The sequence below is a fragment of the Bos indicus x Bos taurus genome, chromosome 11, assembly GCF_003369695.1.
Source record: "Bos indicus x Bos taurus breed Angus x Brahman F1 hybrid chromosome 11, Bos_hybrid_MaternalHap_v2.0, whole genome shotgun sequence".
Lineage (NCBI taxonomy): Eukaryota > Metazoa > Chordata > Mammalia > Artiodactyla > Bovidae > Bos > Bos indicus x Bos taurus.
In genome coordinates, this window is record NC_040086.1 from 6,201,708 (window position 1) to 6,225,377 (window position 23,670).

Genomic DNA, 23,670 nt, shown 5'->3' on the forward strand with positions numbered 1-23,670 from the left:
GTCGCGCTCTGCTTTGTCTCCAAGACAAGAGCATCTCTGAGAAGCCCGAGTGTCAGAGGCTGGTCTGCGAAAGCTGCAGGGTCAATCATGCTTGCAGGCATGCGTCATCTTTTGACCTACGCTTAAGTGTGTGTGGTATATTTTCTCATCAGCAAAAGGGAGCTTTTTTTTGGTAGCCCTGAATTCTAGGAATAACAACTATGCTAAAAATGGCGAAGATGTCTAAGAGTGGGAACACTGAAATGTGGTTATATCAGCATTTCCAGTCTGCAAATTAACTGCATTGTACTCAGAGCTTTAAAAAAATCATATCAAGGGACTTCCCTGGTGGCCCAGCGGTTAAGACTCAGTGCTCTTAATGCAGGGGGTCTGAATTTGATCCCTGGTCAGGGAAGGAGATCCCACACGCCAGTCTCACACGTGACAAAGATGTGTGCTGCAGCCAAATTAAAAAAAAAAAAAGCCATATCAACAACAGTCACCCAGCTAGTTCTTTTCTTTCTGTTGGAAATGTAACTGCTGATTTATTATAATAGCATCTATTTTCTTATTAATCTAATAATGTCAATTGGTAATATTCCATGAAAGGGCTGTGTAGAAATATTATACATTTATTTAATTGAGCATGGAAGTCATATCCGGAATGAAATAGTGTTTAATTAGATAGACATATCCAGTTGCAAAAATATATTTTACACTCCACATGCATTACATAGCGCAAACCATAGCTTCATTATAATTCAAATTTTTTTTTAGCAATTGACTTGGTATAAGCAATCAAGCATCAAGAAATTATTCTAGAGAAGTTTTATTTTCAGAACAGTATTTGATGGTTAAATTATTAAAAACAAAATACAGCCTTTCTGGGAAAATTGTAGAAATACATTTTAACCGCAGACAACTCTCTTAGAATGAGTTGACATATACAAGACTGTATATGTCATGTACGTATATGTATACATATACAAATATATACGTATATGTTGACATATAAAAGGCATATTGAAACAAGTCACATCAGAATTACACTGGCTACATCAACATCATAGATTGTACAATCATGGAAAATAACAATGTGTGGGGCAGGATATAGCTTATTCATAGAAACAAAAAGAATTTTTAGTGGAAGATAACTGTAAATACAGCTCTTTGCTATGAACACCAGTGGAGAGTCACTGTGCCCAGACTTGGAGGCCCATATACGCCTATACCTTAATGTGTTTCTGCCAGAAACTGGAAGATTTCCTCCTCTTCTAAGTGGCCCACATAAAATCCATACAGCAGATTTGTTGAATTCTTATTAAGTTGTATTCAGTATTAAGTTGAATGCCTCTCGAAAACTTTGAAAGAAACATTCTCCCTCTTCCAAAAAGTGCATATATTAATGGCTAAAGAAAACAAACTGTCGTCTGTTTTACTAGGCTTTGGCACAAGATCAGTCCTTAACTTGATTCGAAACCATTAAGAGGACATAAATGTCTTATTTAAGCTAAGCCTTAAATTTTGTTTGTTAAACTTTTTACTCTGAGAGAATTGTAGATTCTGAAGAATTGCCGATAATTGTAGATTCAAGGGAGTTGAAAGATTGAATAGGGAGACTCTGTGTGCCTTTTATCTATTTTGCCCCCAGTCTTGCAAAATGATACAGTATCACAGCCAGGATTTTGACATTGATACAAACAAGCTAGAGAACATTTCCATCACAGCAAGTACCCCTTTATGGTCACACTCACCTCTCTCCTTCTCCACCCTCCTCCCTGGTGACCCTGATCTAGTCTCAGTTTCTAGAAGTTTACATTTCAAAATGTTCTATAAATGGAGCTACATGGTATGTAACCTTTGGGGATGGGCTTTTTCACTCAGCATAATTCTCTGAAGACTCATCCAAGTGGTTGCTTGTATCGGAAATTGTTTTTTATTGCTGCACAGTATTCCATGGCTTGACTGTATCACAACTTGTTTCACCAGTCACCCATTAAAGGACGTCGGGTTGTTTAGAGATTTGGAATATTATGAATAAAAATGCTTTGAACATTCATGTACAAGTTTCTGTGTGAACATAAGTTTGCACCTCTCTGGGATAAATGCCCAGGAGTGCATTGCTGAATGGTATGACAGTCACTGGTTTAGCTTTGTAAAAGACTGTGAGTTGGTTCTCCAGAGTGGCAGTTCTGTTTGATTTTCCCACCAGCTATAGATTGATCCCATTGCTCTGCATCTTTGCTAACATTTGATGTTGTCACTATAATTTAGCAATTTTGGTAGGTGCCCCATGGTATTTATTGGCGTTTTAATTTGCAATTCCCTAATGACTGATGACGTTGAATATCTTTTCATGTGCTCATCTGCCATATTATCTTCAGAGGAAGTTTGTTCATGTTCTCCATCATCTAATAGGATTTTTTAAAAACTGTGGAGTTTTATGCATTCTCCATCTATTCCAGATGGTAGGCTTTTTTGAATATGCCATTGGCAGGTTTTTCCTCCCAGTAGGTAGCCCGTCTTTTCATTTTCTTAACATGATGATCTTTTGCAGAATGAAAGTTTAAAATTTTGATGAAGTCCAATTTCTCAAACTTCCCTTTTATGGACTTTAGGCCTTTGGTGTCAAGTCTAAGAAGGCTTAGCTTAGTTCAGCCCTGGGTCTCATAGGTTTTCTATCTTTCAAAAACAGTTTTATGGCTTTATATTTCATGTTTAGGGTTATGGTCTATTTTTTAAATGGATTTTTATTGAAGTACAGTTGCTTTACAATGTGGTATTATTTTCTGCTGTGCAGCAGAGTGAATCAGTTATACTTTTACATGTAATTCCCTCTTCTTTGGGTTTCTTTCCCAATCAGGTCACTACAGAGCATTGAGTAGAGTTCCTTGTGCTACACAGGAGGTCCTCATTGGTCATCTATTTTATACATAGTAATGCATATATGTCAATCCCAATCTCCCCGTTCATTCCCTCCCCTCCCAGTATCCATACATCCGTTCTCTATGTCTATATCTCTATTTCTGCCCTGCAAATAAGTTCATCTGTATCATTTTTTTTCTAGATTCCACATATAAGTGACATTGTATGTTATTTGTTTTTCTCTGACTTACTTCATTCTGTATAAGTCTCTAGTCAAATTGCACAGTTTTGTTTATTTTTATGGCTGATTAATATTCTGTTGTATATATGTACCACACCTTCTTTATCCATTTCTCTGTTGATGGACATTTAGGCTGCTTCCATGTCCTGACTATTGTAAACAGTGCTGCTATGAACATCAGGGTGTGTGTGTCTTTTTGAATTATGTTTTTTTCTCTCCTCTTGCCCAGCAGTGGGATTGCTGGGTCATATGGTAGCTCTATTTTTACCCTCAAATTTACTTTATTCTTCTATATTAAACATTGCTATTGTTAAAGAATGCTTTTGATAAATAAAGAATTCTGTGCATTTGACTATGCTTTCATGAATAGGCACTTAAAAATATTTTGACAACTCAAACTCTCTTTATGTCTTAATTTTTTAAACAAAAATATAACAATAACACTATTATTTATTAAGTGAATACTTCCTATATTTTGCAGGCTGTGTTTTTAATGTTTATACAACCTACCTAAGCCACCAAAGAGGGTTTAGAGTCATAAAAAGGCAGAAAACTGGGTCTTGCTAGATCCCTTATAAATGTCAAATATAAGCGGTCTCCAATGTGTACTCATAGGTCCTTGAAGGCCTTAGGTGTATACAAAGGTATGATGTGGGTGCTCCTGTGTATAATTTGTAGAAAATTTAAAATCTAAAGTAAGAATCAAATTTCAGAGACTTTTTTTCTTTTTTTCGTAGAAAATGGTAGCTGGTCATCCACAGGTAGGTTAGTCATCGCTTTACCGATTTTGCTGATTCAGTGACTACCTGTGTATTTCAGTAACTCTTTGTCTTGTTCTCAGAACTGGAAGTTGCCTGGGCACCACTCTGTCCATGGCGTGCAGTGCATGCTGGGAGAACCAGAGGCCGTCTGGGTGCCCGTCTGTTCACTGTGAGCAGCACTTGCTGGAGTCAGACCCTGGGATGCTGACCTCAGCGCTCTGAGCCTCAGTGTTCTTGTCTGAAAGCGGCAACGATGATGCGTCTCCTTGGTTGTCAGACTCCAGTGAGACGATCCTGTCGAGGGCCTGGCCCACGGATGGGCAGGAAGCATGCCTTCAGCTACTGACTTCCTTCCTCCCTTTTCCTGTATGTGGCCTCTTCTTCCTTTCCAGCCTCTCCCTCTCTCCTCTTCTCTCTACACCACAGACTGAGTACCACTCCCTGTGTCTAAGAGAAGGGGGCGCTTTGTCACAGCACCAGGAGAGGGGGTCTGGGGAGCCTGATGGTGAAGCTGCCCTCCCCTAATGCACTATCATGACCTAGAACAGGGCTGCGCACCAAACTCAGGGTTCTCACGTGGTTTGTCACGGTACAGTGGGGAAAAAGCTTCATGAGTGACCAGTACATTTTAGCAGATGAGACTCAAGAATGCACCCACCATTCAGCAGAGGGATGGTAGGGAAAAAGTGAAAGTGTTAGTCGCTCAGTCACGTCCAGCTCTTTATGATCCCATGGACTGTAGCCCGCCAGGCTCCTCTGTCCATGGAATTTTCCAGACAACAATACTGGAGTGGGTTGCCATTTCTTTCTCCAGGGGATCTTCTCGACCCAGGGATTGAACCTGGGTCTCCTGCATTGCAGGTGGGATTCTTTACCACTGAGCCACCAGGGAAGCCCAGCAGGATAGTAACCCATAGACAAAGATTCCTGCACCCTCAGCCTGAACACAAGATGACAGCTATACGATGCGTATTTAGTTCTTCTGTGGTTGCAATGAGCTTAGAACGAAGACACGGCTTTGGGCACAACAAGCAACAAACATATTCTTATAATACAAAACAATCACGTTGTACATACAGGCATACTTTTTGTTTGAATGGAACAGCAGCTGTCTCAACACGTCACTATGACAACCAACAATGCTCCCACGCAGGTGAGTCTGGTTTGAAAGCATGTGAACAGACTCTCCAGGTGGAGTCCCTGTGTGATCTGGGTATTTGCAAAGGGCCACTTCACTCTCCTGCCAGCACAGGGGTCCCTGGTGACCTGCTCTCGTCCTGCTTGCTGTCAGGGAGACAGGCCTGCTGTGAACCCTTCCAAAAAGAGACAGCAGTCAACCACTGTCTGGCAGCGCTGTATAAAAGGTTTCCATTTCACGCAAGCATCACGGACTCTCTTCTCCCTCCATCAGGCCTTTCTTGGAACGGCTCTGAAGTACTCCTCCCTGGAGATGTCGGCTACTCCTCCATACCATTTCTGAAGCCAGATGTGTTCTACCTTCATCTTCATGAAGAACCATTCATATGGCCGAGGCCACTTTCTCATCACTGGGTGTCTGCGGAAATAAAGAAGTCACCAGAGAGCAGTTTTCATTAGAGGCTGTGCCTCTGGAGCACAGGGCCAGATGTAGCCTTGGCCAGGTCACAGGGCCAGACGCCAGGTCTCTTGGGCTTGTGCTCAGTTGCTCAGTCGTGTCTGACTCTTTGCGACCCCATGGACTAGACCCTGCCAGGCTCCTCTGTCCCTGGGATTCTCCAGGCAAGAGTACTAGAGTGGGGTGCCACTCCCTTCTCCAGGGGATCTTCCTGACCCGGGGATGGAAACTGCATCTCCTGCATTGCATTCTTTACTCACTGGGCTACCTGGGAAGCCCCCAGGTCTCTGTGAAACCTGCTCAAACCAGCCAGAGGCCAAAGCCAGGGAGCCAGGGCTGGGGTCTGGGACCCCGAAAAGAGGGCAGGACACTGTCGTCCCCAGAGGGTGGTGGACAGCTCAAGTCTGGAGCCATGTAATGTGGTCTGAACCACAGTTTGGCTGCTGATAAACCGGGAAGCCTCACATGCTATTTGCCCTCTCCTTGCTGGTCATGTGGGGTGATAGGGACGCTGCTGGGATCACAGGGCTGCGTGGGGAACAGACAGTGAGGCTCATAAGGAACCTGCATGGAGGAAGTGTTCAGGGGACGTGGGTCATTGCTATCAAGTGCATCCCATCTGTGGGAAGCATGAAGAAAGGCTTAAAATATCTCTGTGCTATGCTATGCTAAGTCACTTCAGTCCTGTCCGACTCTGTGTGACCCCATAGACGGCAGCCCACCAGGCTCCCCCGTCCCTGGGATTCTCCAGGCAAGAACACTGGAGTGGGTTGCCATTTCCTTCTCCAATGCAGGAAAGTGAAAAGTGAAAGTAAAGTCTCTCAGTCGTGTCCAATTCTTATCGACCCCATGGACTGCAGCCCACCAGGCTCCTCCATCCATGGGATTTTCCAGGCAAAAGTACTGGAGTGGGTTGCCACTGCCTTCTCTGAATTAAGGATATAAAGAGTGGTTAAATCTCTGTATGAAATGTTAAAAGAATTTTGAGCCCTCTCTCTTTTTATTTTGTTGTTTAAAAGCTGAGTATTTATTTATTTTCTAAATATTTATTGGGCTGTCCAGTGGTTAAGAATCCACCTTCCAATACAGGGGACTCAGGTTTGATTCCTGGTCTGGGAACTAAGATCCCACATGCCTTGGAGCAACTAAGCCCATGAGCTACAACTAGCAAGAAGCCCCAGTGCAGCCAAAATAAATACAAATAAATGTTGTTCAGTTGCTAAGTCATGTTCAGTTCTTTGCGACCCCATGGACTGCAGTACGGCAGGCTCCACCGTCCTTCACTATCTCCCAGAGTTTGTTCAGACTCATGTCTGTTGAGTCCGTGATGCTATCTAACCATCTCATCCTCTATTGTCTCCTTCTCCTTTTGCCTTCAGTCTTTCCCAGCATCAGGGTCTTTTTCCGTGAGTCAGCTCTTTGTATCAGGTGGCCAAAGTATTGGGGCTTCAGCTTCAGCATTCGTCCTTCCAATGAACATTCAGGGTTGATCTCTCTTAGGACTGACTGATTTGATCTCCTTGCTGTCCAAGGGACTCTCAAGAGTCCTCTCTACCACTACAATTCGAAAGCATCAATTCTTCGGCATTCAGCCTTCTTTATGGTCCAACTCTCACATTCATACATGACTGCTGGAAAAACCATAGATTTGACTAGGTGGACCTTTTTCGGCAAAGTGCTGTCTCTGCTTTTTTATTTTTTGGCGTAGTTGGCAGGACGTCTCTGCTTTTTAGAATGCTGTTTGTTTATTTGGCTGCACCAGGTCTTAGTCCTGGTGTGCAGGCTCAGTAGTTGAGCTGCTTGGGTTCAGCTGCCGCACAGCATGTGCGATCTTACTTCCTGGACCAAAGATCGAACCTGCATCTCCAGCATTGCATGCAGATTCTTTAAGACTAAGCCACAGGGGGAAGCCCCTTAAACCGTATGTGTGTATGTGTGTGTATGTGTGTGTGTGTTAGTCGCTCAGTTGTGTCCGACTCTTTGAGACCCCATGGACTGTAGCCCACCAGGCTCCTTTGTCCATGGGATTCTCTAGGCAAGAATACTGGAGTGGGTTGCCATTTCCTTCTCCAAAAAGGCTGTTAGGGCGGGTCAATAACTCCACAAATATTTACACATGAAGGAAGACACTATTGATGTCAGTGTCACAGTAACTTTTAAGGGTTTGGTAAGAACAAACACTTGAACCATATACCAACCTTGAAAACATGGCTTGCTTGGCAAATTCGATTTCTTCTGGAGACACTGCGACCATCCGACCAGTGAGCGTTAACCGGGCACAGCGAGGATCTTCTGGGTCCACGATGTTTTTTCTGCATTTGAAGGACAGTTTCCAGATATTAAAATGATGATAGAACATCAGCTGGACATATGAAGGATTTTACTAAAAAGAGAAAATAAGAGTTACATTGCTAGTTATATCATTCAGGCTTTTACATTTTTCTGGAATTACTTGAAAATACTTTGACACATCTGATCCAGAAATCCCACTGCTAGGCATATATCCAGAGAAAACCATAATCCAAAAAGATGCACACACCCCACTGTCTACTGCAGCACTACACACAATAGCCAAGACAAGCGAACAACCTCGGTGTCCATCGACAGATGGACGGATGAAGATAGGGTCAGGTGAGTGGCGCCCCCAGAGCTGTACAGAGCAGCGAGCTGACTGAACAGGGGCTCCCACTGAGGGTCTGGCAGAGCCCTGGCCTGGCCTGGGTGCTCTTGCCTAGCACTTCCCAAGTTGTCTCCTGCCCCAAGGGTGCAGACTGACAGCTAGTGTACACACAAACACACCTGTCACACCGCCTGTGTGAAAATAGTTTAACTTTTTAATTTTATTGGAACACAGTTGATGTACTGTGTTCCAACAAAATTACGGGAAGGTTGTGTTAATTCCTGCTGTGCCGCAAAGTGCTTCAGTTTTATACATATATATATATATATAAAATACTAAAATATTTAATATATTTTATTATTTAAAAATAATCTTTTACATGATGGTTTATCATAGGATAGTGAATATAGTTCCCTGTGCTTTACAGTAGGGCCTTGTTGTTTATCCATTCTAAATGTGATAGTTCACATCTACCAACTCCAGGCTCCCAGCCCATCCCTCCCCTAATACCCTCCCCCTTGGCAATCGCAAGTCTGTTCTCTATGTATGTGAGTCTACTTCTGTTTTGTAGGTAAGTTCATTGTGTCATAGTTTAGATTCCACATATCAGATCAGATCAGATCAGTTGCTCAGTCGTGTCTGACTCTTTGCGACCCCATGAATCGCAGCACGCCCGGCCTCCCTGTCCATCACCAGCTCCCGGAGTTCACTCAGACTCACGTCCATCGAGTCAGTGATGCCATCCAGCCATCTCATCCTCTGTTGTCCCCTTCTCCTCCTGCCCCCAATCCCTCCCAGCATCAGAGTCTTTTCCAATGAGTCAACTCTTCGCATAAGGTGGCCAGAGTACTGGAGTTTCAGCTTTAGCATCATTCCTTCCAAAGAAATCCCAGGGCTGATCTCCTTCAGAATGGACTGGTTGGATCTCCTTGCAGTCCAAGGGACCCTCAAGAGTCTTCTCCAACACCACAGTTCAAAAGCATCAATTCTTCGGCACTCAGCTTTCTTCACAGTCCAACTCTCACATCCATACATGACCACAGGAAAAACCATAGCCTTGACTAGACGAACCTTTGTTGGCAAAGTAATGTCTCTGCTTTTGAATATGCTATCTAGGTTGGTCATAACTTTCCTTCCAAGGAGTAAGCGTCTTTTAATTTCATGGCTGCAGTTACCATCTGTAGTAATCTACATATAAGTGATATTATATGATATTTGTCTTTTTCTTTCTGACGGATGTGGTACATATATACGATGGAATATTACTCAGCCATAAAAAAAGAGTGAAATAATGCCATTTGTAGCAACATGGATAGACAGACCTAGAAATGATCACACTGAGTGAAGTCAGAAAGAGATTTCAGGGGCTTGAGGTGTTGGGGAAACGTTCTTTTTATTTTATATATTTCTATATTCTTTGAACATTACAATTATGTAATGCAGAAAAGTGGTTTCCAGGGGCTAGGGGGGCAGATAGGGAGTTTGGTAAAAGGGTATGAACTTGCAGCTACAAGATGAAGAAAATCTGAGAATCTAATTTATAACATGGCAACTCTTGTTAACAATGCTATGCTGTATAGTTGAAATTTTCTGAGAACTTGAATGTTCTCACAAAAAAGATAAACAGGAGGTGACAGATATGTTAGTTAGCTACATGGTGGGATTTTTAAAACCTTTTTATTTTGTATTGGCACACAGCCAATTAACAATATTGTGATAGTTTCAGGTGGACAGCAAAGGGGCTCAGCTACACAGATACATGTATCCCTTCTCCCCAGACTCCCCTCCCGTCAGGCTTCCCTGGAACACTGAGCACGTAACCTTGTGTATCCTTGTGGTACACAGTACATCCTTGTTGGTGATCCATTTTAAATATAGTGTACATATCCATCCCAAATTCCCTATCTCTTCTCCCCTTCCTTCCTCCCACTCCCCACAACCATAAGTTCATTCTCTAAATCTGTGAGTCATTTTTTGTTTTGTAAGTAAGTTCATTTGTATCATTTTTTCTTAGATACTACATATAAGGGATATCATATGATATTATTCCTTCTCCGACTTACTTCACTCGATGACAAACTCTAGGTCCATCCATATTGCAGCAAATGGCATTATTTCATTCTTTTTAATGACTGAATAATGTTCCATTGTATATATATACACACACACCACATTTTCTTTCACATCTGTATCCATCCTTCGGTTGAGGGCCATTTAGCTTGCTTCTGTGTCCTGGCTATTGTAAACAGTGCTATAATGAACACTGAGGTGCATGTATCCTTTTGGATCATGTTTTTCTCCAGATATATGCCCTGATTGCAGGGTCATATGGTAGCTCTAGTTTTATTTTTTTAAGGACTCTCTCTACTCTTCTCCTTACTGGCTGTAAGGTGGTGGGAATTTTTGCACAATGTGTAAGTATATCAAATCATCAGGGTGTGTACTTTAAATATCTTATAATTTTGTCAATTATACCCCAATAAAGCTGGAAAAAGACCAAAAAAAAATAATAACAGTCACATACCGTTGTCTCCTGGTGGGCTGTGAAGGGGTAACTCGGCAGACCTGGGTTCTGAAAGGCTTGTCTTCAGGAGGACCAACTCCCTACTGGCTCCTCAAAGATGCCTCTGAGCCCTTGAGATCTCCCACTTCATAAGCATGTTTTCGTGCCTGCGGCCCTGGGCCATGCTGGGTCAGCTTGACCTCCTGGGCCCTGAGTCTGAGTAGCTAAGACCAATCATGCAGATGTTGAAACTGCCAAGTGACTGGATTCCAATAAAAACCCTGGACACCAAGGCTCAGGTGAGCGTCCTGGGTTGGCAATGTCTTGCATCTGTCATCACACATCATTTGTGGGAGGATTAAGTGCATCCCCGTGTTGAAATTTTAGTGGGAAGGAGCCCTCGGAAGCTCAGGCCTGGTTTTTCCCGGACTTCATTTCATGCACCTTTTGCCCTCGATGACCTTGATCTGTATCCTCTCACTGGAATAAACCACGAGCTGTTGAGTCCTGTGAGTTCTTCCAAGGAACTTGAGGGTGGTCTTGGGACCCCAGGTACAGATGACCAAGGAGACTCTGAGGATGCTCTTTTCAAAGATGGTATATATCACAAAACGGCGGCTTTGAGGCTTGACTCGTCAGAACTCATTCCTGTCCATTATAACATTAACTTGAGAAAGGTACATTTGTTAAGCAAAACACATGTTTTGCTTATACTTAGGGAACTTGTTTTCACCTGCCTTCAAGTTTTTCTTTATTACACACCCTGTTGAATCATAACAGGAGAAAGAGTGGCCACGCCCACATAAATTGCTTCATGTGAGAACATTGTGTACCATTTGAAAGTGTTACCATTCATGGTGGGTTTGACATTGCAAAACTGTTGTTGCTGAATTGTGAATTTTTCTAAGATGAAAGAAGGATGGAAGGCAATCTACATAATAGCTGTAAACACGGAATTGACATTGAAGTTTGTATAAAAACCTGAGATGGATAGGAGAAAGTAAAAATAGTAAATGGGAACTAAATTTACATATACCCGACAAGACTGTCATCAGTTGTACTGAATATGTTTGCTATTAAAGACATTTTTTCCCCACAAAGTTGCTCCTTCGTGAAAGCAATGAAATGAGGATTCATAAGTAAGTCATAATAGAAGCACACACTGCATTTAAGAAGGGAGCATTTTGCATCTCCACTGGTGGTGATTACACCAGCTAGAAAAAACATGTGTGTGTGTGTGTGTGTGTGTGTGTGTGTGTGTTAGTTGCTTAGTCGTGTCTGACTCTTTGCAACCCCATGGACTGTAGCCCACCAGGCCCCTCTGTCCTTGGGATTCTCCAGGCAAGAACACTGGAGTGGGTTGCCATATCCTTCTCCAAAAGGAACTATAGAAAGAAAGAAAGTGAAGCCGCTCAGTCGTGTCCGACTCTTTGCGACCCCCTGGACTGTAGCCTACCAGGCTCCTCCATCCATGGAATTCTCCAGGCAAGAGAACTGGAGTGGGTTGCTATTTCCTTCTCTAAGAAAGAAGACAATGTGTTTAAATAGGTAAATTGAACGCTTTTCATTTACACAGTAGGTAACCCCTCTAAACATCATATAACTTCCTTCCCACCTATGATAGGCAGGATAATGGCCCCTGAAAAAGTCCACATACTAATCTTTGAAACGTGTGACTGTGTTACCTTTTTAACTTTTAGTTTTATATTGGCGTATAACCAATTAACAATGTTGTGATGGTTTCAGGGGCACAGCAGAGCAACTCAGCTATACAAATACATGTGTCCATTCTCCCCCAAACTCCCCTCCCCGCTCAGGCTGCCACATAACACTGAGCAGAGTTCTCTGTGCTATACAGTGGGTCCTTGTTGGTTATTCATTTTAAACATGGCAGTGTGTACTGCTGCTGCTGCTGCTGCTGCTAAGTTGCTTCAGTCGTGTCCGACTCTGTGCGACCCCATAGATGGCAGCCCACCAGGCTCCCCCCTTCCCTGGGATTCTCCAGGCAAGAACACTGGAGTGGGTTGCCATTTCCTTCTCCAATGCAGGAAAGTGAAAAGTGAAAGTGAAGTTCCTTAGTCGTGTCCGACTCTTCGTGACCCCATGGACTGCAGCCTAGCAGGCCCCTCCATCCATGGGATTTTCCAGGCAAGAGTACTGGAGTGGGGTACCATTGCCATGTCCACCCCAAACTCTCTAATGTGTCACCTTTCATGGCCAAGGGGAGTTAATCAGCTGACCTGGATTATCAACCTGGGATCAGTGTGATCACAAAGGTGCTTAAAAGTGGAAGAGGGAGGCAAAAGAGAAGGTTGGAGTGATGTGATGGGAAAAAGACTCTCCTGGCCATAGCTGGCTGTGAATATGAGAGCGGGGGCTGAACCCAGGAGAGGAGAGAGCCTCTAGAAGCTGGAAAAGGCAAGAGAATGAATTTTCCCTGAAGCTTGTTATCTGTTCTTTAGACAAAATATTACATCTTACAAGGGTTATAGAGCAAAATAATGGAAGAGATGTTGCTGGTACTGTTTGGAATCCTTGAATGGCCTTGTTCTCTCTGGACCAGCCCAGGGTTTTTAGGGGCCCACTCCCCTATCTGGGGGTGTTAGCAGGCACAAAGGAACCGCCTGCTCTGCCTCCCTGAACCTCCAGAGGCCTCCATACCCCTCCTGTTTCCTGCTTAGCATGTACACAGGCTCCCTAGTCTGAGACACCATCTGCTACTCCTTGACCTCTGACTCTAGCTGAACTTCATTCCTTGGCTCCTAATGGAGCAAGAAAACATCACTATTAAAGATTTTTAATAGTGACTGCTGCCGATTTTGCATTTGTGCATCTCTGTGTGACTGAAGTTGAGGTGGTGGTGATAATGGAGGGGAGCAAATTCATTTCAGGAAGAGTCACTTTTTCTTTTCAAATAGTCTTTTTTTAATATTTGGCCCAATATATATATTTATATTGATTTATTTTTACTTTTTGTCATGTGGCATGTGGGATCTTAGTTCCCTGACCAGGGAACCCACGCCTCCTGCCTTGGGAGCACAGAGCCTTAACCACTGGACCACCAGGGAGTCCAACACTATTTTTTTTAAAACAGTCTGTTCTGGAATAACTGAAAGTTATTTGGGTTCATCTGCAGGCCCTTCCGGAGAAGGCAATAGCACCCCACTCCAGTACTCTTGCCTGGAAAATCCCATGGATGGAGGAGCCTGGTGGGCTACAGTCCATGGGGTCGCTAAGAATTGGACATGACTGAGCGACTTCACTTTCACTTTTCACTTTCATGCATTGGAGAAGGAAATGGCAACCCATTCCTGTGTCCCTGCCTTGAGAAACCCAGGGACAGGGGAGCCTGGTGGGCTGCCGTCTATGGGGTTGCACAGTTGGACACGACTGAAGCAACTTAGCAGCAGCAGCAGCATGCCCTTCCAGCCTCTATTTTTTGAGACTCTGAACAAGTTGGTCCATTTTCATGCTGTTGATGCCATTTCCACTCCGCAGTTTGATATTCTTATCCATGGCTTCTCTGAGTTTCTTGGGATGAAATCGTTGTCATTTGGAAGCCTTGGCCATGTGTCTTTGTAGGACAGGCTGCTACATTTCTGTGTGTGTCTTGGGCTAGGATTTTCTCTGATCTAGCATCAAGTCTTGTGATTCAATAGACTCCAGAGGGACACGTGCAGAGGGACAAGACATGCAAAAGGGGGAGCTAGGTCCACTTCCAGGCAGGAGAGCAGCAGGGACGCTAAAAACAGTTCACTCTAAAGGGCAAATCACGATTTCACAGGACCGTTCAATTTACAACCCATTTGTCTGCAGTTTTTACCTTTCTCTATCATTTTGCCATGCTGAGAATATATTAAAGTTTATATGAATTGATTGCATATCACATGTGAGTCATTTTAATATCTATATTTAAAAACCATGTATATTATAAATAGGAACAATCGTGACTCCCTCAAAATACCAATGAGAGCCTTAGCATGAATCAGAATGAATTACCATGTTTCTCTCCACACTTGCAAATGCACTGAAACTGCACATCCATCCGTGGTGGGCTGAGTAAAGCCTCCCCACAAAGATGTCCACGTTCTGAGTCCCCAGAACGTATGACTGTTATTTATATGGCAGTAAGGACTTCATCGGAGAAGGCGATGGCACCCTACTCCAGTACTCTTGCCTGGAGAATCCCATGGATGGAGGAGCCTGGTAGGCTGCAGTCCATGGGGTCGCTGAGAGTCAGACATGACTGAGCAACTTCACTTTCACTTTTCACTTTCACGCATTGGAGAAGGAAATGGCAACCCACTCCAGTGTTCTTGCCTGGAGAATCCCAGGGACGGGGGAGCCTAGTGGGCTGCCGTTTATGGGGTCGCACAGAGTCAGACATGACTGAACCGACTTAGCAGCAGCAGCAGCAGCAAGGACTTCATAGATATGATTAGGTTAATGACTGTGAGATGGGCAGTTTATCCTGGATTATCTGGATGGGCCCAGTGTAAACACAAGGCCCCTTAGAGAGGGAGGCAGAAGATCACATTAGAGGACATGTGCTCAGTAACTCAGTGTCTGACTCTTTGTGACCCTATCACCACACCCTGCCAGGCTCCTCTGTCCATGGGATTCTCCAGGCAAGAATACTGGAGTGGGTTGCCATGCCCTCCTCCAGGGGATCTTCCTGGCCCAGGGATCAAACACACATCTCTGCATCTCCTGCATTGCAGACGGATTCTTTACCCACTGAGCCACCTAGGAAGCCCAAGAGAATACAGTGCAGGATAATAGCATTCAATTCAATATGGCCTGAGATGGGAGTCGAGAGAACTGTACCAGCAAAAACATACATGTATTAATAGATGAATGGGACAGAATAGAGCCTGGAAATAAACCTATACACCTATGGTCAACTCATCTTTGACAAAGGAGGCAAAAATATACAATGGAGAAAAGACAGTCTCACATAAATCAGTGAAGTTAGAACACTCTCTCACACTACACAGAAAAATTCAGACCTAAATAGAAGACATGACGCCATAAAATTCCTAGAAGAAAACATAGCCAAAGCATTCTCAGATATAAATTGCAGCAATTTTTCTTAGCTCAGTCTCCCTGGGCAAAAAAAAAACAAAAACAAAAATAAACAAATGAGACCTGCTGCTGCTGCTGTTAAGTCGCTTCAGTCGTGTCTGACTCCGAGCGATCCCATAGGCGGCAGCCAACCAGGCTGTGTCGTCCCTGGGATTCTCCAGGCAAGAGCACTGGAGTGGGTTGCCATTGCCTTCTCCGAAATGAGACCTAATCAAACATAAAAGTCTTTTACACAGCAAAGGAAACCATCAACAAAATAAAAAGACAACCTGTGGACTGGGAGAAAATATTTTAAATGATATGACTGACAAGGGGTTAATCTCCAAAAGATACAAACAACTCATAAAATTCAATGTCAAAAAGACAAACAACCCAGTCAAAAAATGGGCAGAAGACCTAAATAGACATTTCTCCAAAGGAGACATACAGATGGCTAACAGGCACATGAAAAGATGCTCAGTATCACTGATTATCAGAGAAACACAAGTCAAAATCTCGGTGAGCTATCACCTCACACTGGTCAGAATGGCCACCATCAAAAAATCTACAAATAATAAATGCTGGAGAGGGCTTGGAGAAAAGGGAACCCTCCTGCACGGGTGGTGGGAATGTAATTGGTGCAACCACTACAGAGAACAGTATGCAGGTTCCTTAAAAAACTAAAAATAGAGTTATGACATGATCCAGCAACCCCACTGCTGGGCTTATATCTGGAAAAGACAAAAGCTCTAATTCAAAAAGATAAATGTATCCTGAAGTTGTGTCTGTTGACAGATGAATGGATAAAGATATAGCACATGTGTACAATGGACTATTATGCAGCCATAAAAAGAGTGAAATAATGCCATTTGCAGCGACATGCATGGACCTCGAGGGCAAGAGTGAAATAATGCCATTTGCAGCGACATGCATGGACCTCGAGGGCATTACACTAAGTCAGATAAAGACAAATGCTGCATGATATCCTTATATGTGGAAGCTACAAAAGCCGAACACACTGAAACAGATTCAGTGGTGGTTATGAGAGTCTAGGGGCTTTGAAACTGGGGAGATGTTGCTCAAAGAGCACAAATTTGCAGTCAGAAGACGACTAAGTCCTGGAAATCTAAAGTCAGCACAGTGATCATACTCAACGTTGTTGCTCAGTCATTCCATCGTGTCTGACTCTTTGCGACCCCATGGACCACAGCACGCCAGGCTTCCCTGTCCTTCACCATCTCCCTGAGCTTGCTCTAACTCATGTCCAGTGAGTCATTGATGCCATCCAACAATCTCATCCTCTGTCGCCCCTTCTCCTCCTGCCCTCCATCTTTCCCAGCATCAGAGTCTTTTCCAGTGAGTCGGCTCTTTGCATCAGGTGACCAAAGTACTAGAGCTTTAGCATCAGTCCTTCCAATGAATATTCAACATTACTGTGTTATAAATGTCAAAGTTGCTAGGAGACTGTTCTCACCACAAAAAAGAAATGATAATTATGTGATGTGATCAAGTTGTTAGCTAGGACTGCAGGGGTAACATATTGTAATACATAAATGTATCAAATCAACATGTCAATTATCACAAATTTTAAAAAAGGACTTCTGAGCTACTTGCCAAACACATACATCAGTTTAGATGATAAGTTTTCAGGTTAAAACTCTCACTTAATAGAGTTAGTCACTCAGTCTTGTCTGATTCTTTGTGACCCCATGGACAGTAGCCCACCAGGCTCCTCTATTCATGGAATTCTCCAGGCAAGAATACTGGAGTGGGTTGCCATTCCCTTCTCCAGGGGATCTTTTCAACCCAGAGATCGAACCTGTGTCTCCTGCATTGAAGGAGGGCCTAAATCACATATTAAGTCAATTATTAATTATTAGGAGTCATTAACTTAATTATTAGGGATCATATTAACTATTAGGGATCAGGCATTATTTTTATTCTGAGAGGTAGGTGGAGCTCCCAGGCAGGGTCTCCTAGGCCATATTCAGGGTTTTGTTATCTTTTCCTAATGAAAGAGTTTAGGCAGGTGAATCTTAGGATCTTGTGGATCTTGTCTGGGTTTTGAAAGATGCCCAGGTAGAGCACTGGGTCAGCTGAACTGCCTCCGGCTGGATGGATGGATCTCCACTGTCAGCTCCAGTGCAGGGAGCGGGGTGGGGGCAGGGAGCAGGGCGGGGGTGGTGGTGAAGGGTGGGGGTGGGGTGTAAGCAACAGGGCCTTATCCAGGCTGCATTTTATGGCGCATTGTTGCTCTGATTATTACCACCTCCCTCGCCCAAAGAAGCGCTTCCCTGGTGGCTCAGCAATAAAGAATCCTCCTGCAATGAAGGTGACTCGGGTTCCATCCCTGGGTCAGGAATATCCTCTGGAGAAGGACATGGCAACCCATTCCAGTATTCTTGCCTGGAGAATCCCATGGACAGAGGAGCCTGGTGGGCTACAGTCCATGAGGTCCCAAAGAGTCAGACATGAATGAAGCGACTGAGCATGTCCCCTAAGAACTGACATCTGTTCACTTGGTATGTTTTTCATGCTTTGCATAAAGAAGTACAGCATTTTGGAGCTGGGAGGAATTTTACCTGAGTTCCCAAAGCATCACTACATTACAGGTGAAGACAAGTGAGGCTCCGGGGGACAACGGACTCTCCCGAGGTCTCCCGCCACCTCTGCTCCTCCTGCGGGGGTGTCCCTTCCATGCACCACCCTCCAGAAGCTAGCTGGGTGCAGACATCTCCCTAGCAGCACCACATTTTTAGTTCAGACAAAGGTGTTAAGTGTTCCATTTCTGCCTAACTGTCCTTTCTTTTAGAGAGTTGTCTTTTAAAAAAGAAGTGTTTATTTATTTTAAAACATTTATTTATTTATTCCGCTGTGCTAAGTCTTTTCGTTTTAGCATGTGGGGTCTAGTTCCCTGAGCAGGGATCAGACACGGGCCCCCTGCACTGGGAGTGTAGAGCCTTAGCCACTGGGCCACCAGGGAAGTCCCTAGAAAGTTTTTGAGAAAGTGATTTTAGGGACTCTGGGTCTTCATCGCGCATACCTCATGGGGGCAGGTAGAAAAACACGAAATAGACTTCAGGCAGGCTGTTCCTGGGGGACAAACCACTGGCTCTTCCTTCCCCACCCTCTCCTCCCCACCTCCACCTTTGCCATCACAACAAGAGCTATCATTTACTCAGCCGTGGTGTGCAAGACACTCAAATCTTTCCAACCCTCCCCATCACCCTAGGAGGTAGAAATTGCTATTTCCATTTCACAGATGAGGAAATGGAGGCTCCCAAAGTTCAATAACTTTGTGCCCCAAATCACACACCTCATGAATGGCAGAATTCTATCCATCTGATTCCACGGCTTATAATACGTTCTTACAACATATGTTGCCAATGTATCTGGAACACACTGGCACTGGACTTTTATAGGTTTTTTTGGCCGTGCACCTTGGCATGGTGGGATCTTAGTTCCCTAACTGGGGATCAAACTGTACCCCCTGTGTTAGAAGCACAGAGTCTTAACCGCTGAACCACGAGGGAAGTCCCTGGCATTAGACTTTAAAAATATATATTTTAAAATATTTTATTTATTTGTTTATTTATTTGCCTGCGCTGGGTCTTAGCTGTGGCATGCGGGATGTAGTTCCCCGACCAGGGATCAAACCCAGGCCCCCTGCATTGGGAATTCAGAGTCTTAGCCTGTGGACCACCAGGGAAATCCCCCCAGCACTAGACGTTTAATTGCTTGAAATGATCTGTATTTTAAACCAAGATCAGCTTCACATTTCAGTTTCATGTCTTCCAAAGGTGTGTCTTAGGGACATAAAACAGAAACATGAAAAACCATTTGGGAGCTGCCTAAGTGGTTACAATAATTGCCATCCTCGGAATAAAGCTGTTGCTTTGATAATTTTTTTCAAAACAAAAAAGAACCTTCAAAACTACCTAGTTCATCGCTTAATTCCGTAGATGATGAAAGCAGCATGGAGACCCCAGGGCCTCGGCCAGTCTTGGAACCTGGTGAGACCCAGAGCCGGGACCAGGAACAGCCCTGGCCGAGTGGTGAGGAATGGCTTTGCATCTCAGGGCCCCATGAACGCCACAACCTCCCTGCCTTGTGTAGAGGAGCTGGGTGACGGAGGCCAGGCCCTTGCCTACCTGCAGAACTCTCCTTCAGATTCTGGCAGCAGGAGCGAGGCCATGGGGTTCTTCATCAGATCGGCCACCAGGAGGTCCTTGGGTGTCACATAGAAGAAAGGAATCCCAGTACTGTTGTCGAAGGGGCCATCACTGATGGGCAGGCAGGTCCCAAATGGCAGGCCTGGGATCTAACAAACATCAAGGGGAAAAAAAGGGCCTTTTCAATACAGGGCTGTGGACTGACTTGAGCTGGGAGCTAAGTCTGTGTCTCTGACCAGAAAACAGAGCATTGGGGATGCAACAGCAGCATGACATCACCACGGTTTTGACAGGTCATAAACCCAGGCAGAGTGGTTCCCAATCTATCCCCTTTACCCGTTGATGGCTTCATGATTTCTACAGAGGAGCTTAGCAGTGGCGCCTGTGGATGGGGAGTGGTGAGGGAATTATTCTTGAAGCTTCAGAAAAACAGCAAACACACTGTATTGTGACTTCCCTCGTGGTCTAGTGGTTAGGACTCCATGCTTCCACATGGGGGCCCAGGTTCGATCCCTGGTCCGGGAACTAAGAGCTCACATGCCATGTGGTGTGGCCCAAAACAAACCAAAAAATTAAGGGACAAAATAAAAAACTAATTAAAAAACCACTCTATTAAATTGAAAGTTATTTGGGGGAAAGGCATTGAAATTCATGGAGGGTTGGAGGGTTACTAAAGACCTTTCTCACAAGCTGCCCTGGGAATCCCACTGCCTTCACCACCTGCCCCAAATTTTTGGCAACTCTGGGGATAGAATTTAAACCTCACATCTTACCTGGTCTGTGGAATTCAGGAACTTTCTGTTATAGTTTCCTTTAGGGTTCTACTACTTCCTCACTTATCACTCATATATTTTATTGTAGTAAGTAATATTTCAGTCATATAATTCAGTAACTTAAGGGAATTTGTTTCTTACCCTATTAGCTTCAAGGAAGACACAGAAGCATGCAAAAGCAATTTCTGTTCACGATCATTCAGTACAGCAGGTGAGATTCTCAGACATACACACAAATATTTCTCAGGTTTTTCCCAAGCCCTGCTGGGTCCAGCATCACGACCTTTACCCTTTATAGAGTGTGATTCTCATCGTTACTTAGCTCAGCACTCGGGGGCTGTCTTTGAAGTATCACTTAACAACAGTATGTAGAATTATGATAAGGGGTGGCTTTAACCTTTGAAGAAATCCTACAAAATGGTAACATGTCATTACCAGATCCTGTTTTCAGCTGGTCATTCACAAACCTTGTGATGGGGTTGCAAAGAGTCGGGTACGCCTGAGCGACTGAACTGAACTGATTCACACACTGGCTGGTCATGCTGGGCACACATGCCAGGCATGCAGTGAAAGTTCTCTGAATTTATTGGACTTGCTGTAAATGTCAATAGTGGAAAAGGGAACTACTAACAAGGCTAAGAAAAGGGATGTTGAAAGTCATAATATCTTTGAATACTTTGGCATTAGACTTTTAATTGTTGGGAGGGATCTATGTTTTAAACCAAGATCAGCTTCATATCCTCTGAAGGTGTGTCTTAGGAGCATAAGATATTGCTGTGGAAAACTATTTGAAGGCAGCGAGAGATGTTAAGATCATCTCCATCATCAGAATAAAGTTGTCATTTAGATTCTTTTTTTTTCCCAAAGCATAAAAGGACCTTCAGAACTACCTAGTCCAACACACTTTCATAGATGAGAAAATCGAAGAGAAGGACCCAGTGACTTAGTCACAGTTTCAGAGCTGGTGAGACCCGGATCTGGGCCCAGAACCTTCCCCCGCTGCCCTACCCCATGACCTACAAATGTCATAATAAAATAAATTTTTTTGCATTAAATAAATAGGGTTCAAATTACTGCCCTGTAATAAAACCCTTACAACTATCTCTTTTTAAAATTGTATTAATTTATTTTAATTGGAGGATAATTACAATATTGTGATCGTTTTTGCCATAGGTCTCTTTAAGTTTTTTTTTTTTTTAAAGTGGACCGTTTTTACTTACTGAATTTGTTACAATATTACTTCGGTTTTTTGTCTTTTTGGGCGCAAGGCAGGTGGGATCTTAGCTGCCCATCAGGGATGGAACCACACCCCTTGCAGGGGAAGGCCAAGTCCCAACCACTGGACCACCACTGGACTCCTTACATCTATCTCAACAGCCCTAAAAGCTTTATGGAGGGTGCTCATGCAGGAATGCTACATCCTCATCAACTATCCATGTTATTTCAGCTTCAGGTGGAGTCATGTCTAACAGGTGAATAAAATAGCCTGTGAACTGAAGGAGGAGAGCTGCAGCTGGTGACAGCGCTGTCGCTCCGGCACTCACAGCTTCGGCACAGGAAGCCTCCTTTCCAGAACGGTTCTCGAATGCCATTGTTTTAAATGTAAATTTCCACCGAAACCACTGTTCTGGCGTCAGCAGGGGACAGGGCAATTCCGGTCGGTGGGCGGGAATGGGGCTGGATGCGGGGAGGGGCTGGCTGTGCGGCTTGGTGATGCCAAAGGCGGCTCCGGCGTCTTTTGTCCAGGTCTCTGGTCAGGCGTGGTGATTTGCACCCCCTCTTTGGCCATTTCAAGACCGCGCTTCGGTCCTCATCCACCTGGCAGGAAGCCTGCTTGTCGTCCTTCCTCTCGCACCCCCCCCCCCAGCCCCCGCCCCCGGTTTGCCCAGGTAACCGAAGCAAAATCTGCTTTCATTAATTACACGCTGTCCACCCCGATCCAGACCCCCGCTGGCGTCTGCTAGACCTGGATCGGAGCACGGGAGTGGCCCCAGGCTCTCCGGGTCCCCTGGGCGCGCCAGGCACTCCTCTGCACGCGGCTCCGGCGGGGGCGGCTTACCTTCTCATGGGCGGACACGGTGGCCAGACAGCCCCAGGCACTGGCGTGGGCCAGGAAGCGGGCGATGCCCGGGCGCAGCCTCGCGCCGCCCTCGCGCGGGTAGGAGAACATCCCGGGCGGCGCGGGGGGCGGCCTGGCGCGGGCGGCGCCCTCCGGGGGAGGCAGGTGCGCGTCCTCCTTGTGCGCTGAGGCCGGGAAGCTCCGCTGCCAGAGGCTGCCCGAGTCCCCCAGCAGCGCGGGCAGCGTCTCCTCCGTGGAGGCTCCGTCCAGCTCCTCGTCCACCTCGTTGGTGACGGCCCAGGACACGGAGCTCACGATCACGTAGCCCGCGGCCGGGGACAGCAGGGCGCCACACCACAGCAGCCAGGACAGGCGGGGCCCGGGCCGCCGGCCGCGGCGCCGCGACATCTTGCGGAGCGCGCGGGGCCCCGGGGACCCCGAGAGGGACGCGCCGCCCCCGCCGCAGGTGCCCGGGTGGGGCCCCGGGCGGTCCTCGCAGCCGCGCGCTGCGCTGGGAGGTGGGGCTCCCGCACGCACTGCAGCCGCGGTGCGCAGTCCTCCCTGCGCGCCTGGCCTGGGCTGCGCTTCTTTTCCGGGTGGATGGCCCAGCGTTCTCCAGCCAGACGCGGGGCCGTTGAGGTCCCGGCTCAGCGCACTCCTCCACTCACCAACTGTGCGGCCCTACCGAGTCACGTAACCTCTCTGTGCCCGGTTCCTTCATTAGGAAACACAGAAAACAGTATTTACCATCGCGGGGGTGAGGGATGGGAGGATGAAAGCGGTTAATGTTTGGAGAGGTTTAGGCCAGTGTGTGGCGTGAAGCAAGCGCTACGTGCTGTGAAATAGACAAGAGGCAGGGGTGGTTGTCGTTTGGTCCAGGAGGAAGCTGAGCGAAGGGGGATGGTAAGATTAGTCTTACCAAGTCTTCTGAGGCCAAGGCCCTGTCCTCTTGCTCTGTAAGCACCGTGGTCGTCTTACACTTGGCTGTGACAGGAGAGCATTGCCACCAGTTCATCTAAAACTCCAAGAAGTAAAGAAC

The 23,670-nt window shown here is 45.3% G+C and overlaps 1 protein-coding gene across 1 annotated transcript; it reads right to left on the reverse strand.

Annotated features, from left to right (window-relative positions):
- Window positions 1–637: 637 nt before the first annotated feature.
- Window positions 638–23,185, reverse strand: CREG2 (cellular repressor of E1A stimulated genes 2). The gene is made up of 4 exons (XM_027554719.1): window positions 22,632–23,185; window positions 19,779–19,948; window positions 7,639–7,752; window positions 638–5,401 (listed from the first exon to the last, which is right to left on the reverse strand). Exons 1-4 carry the CDS (start codon window positions 23,037–23,039, stop codon window positions 5,254–5,256), a joined length of 840 nt encoding a protein of 279 aa, XP_027410520.1. The 5' UTR covers window positions 23,040–23,185; the 3' UTR covers window positions 638–5,253.
- Between the last annotated feature and the right edge of the window lie 485 nt (window positions 23,186–23,670).

Coding starts and splice junctions, on each gene's coding strand:
- CREG2 (XM_027554719.1), bottom strand. CDS start 23,039: ATGTCGCGGCGCCGCGGCCGGCGGCCCGGGCCCCGCCTGTCCTGGCTG. Junction 19,949..22,631: donor CCGTGTCCGCCCATGAGAAG/GTAAGCCGCCCC, acceptor GATGTTTGTTAG/ATCCCAGGCCTGCCATTTGG. Junction 7,753..19,778: donor TCTGAAGGAGAGTTCTGCAG/GTAGGCAAGGGC, acceptor CTTCAAATGCAG/AAAAAACATCGTGGACCCAG.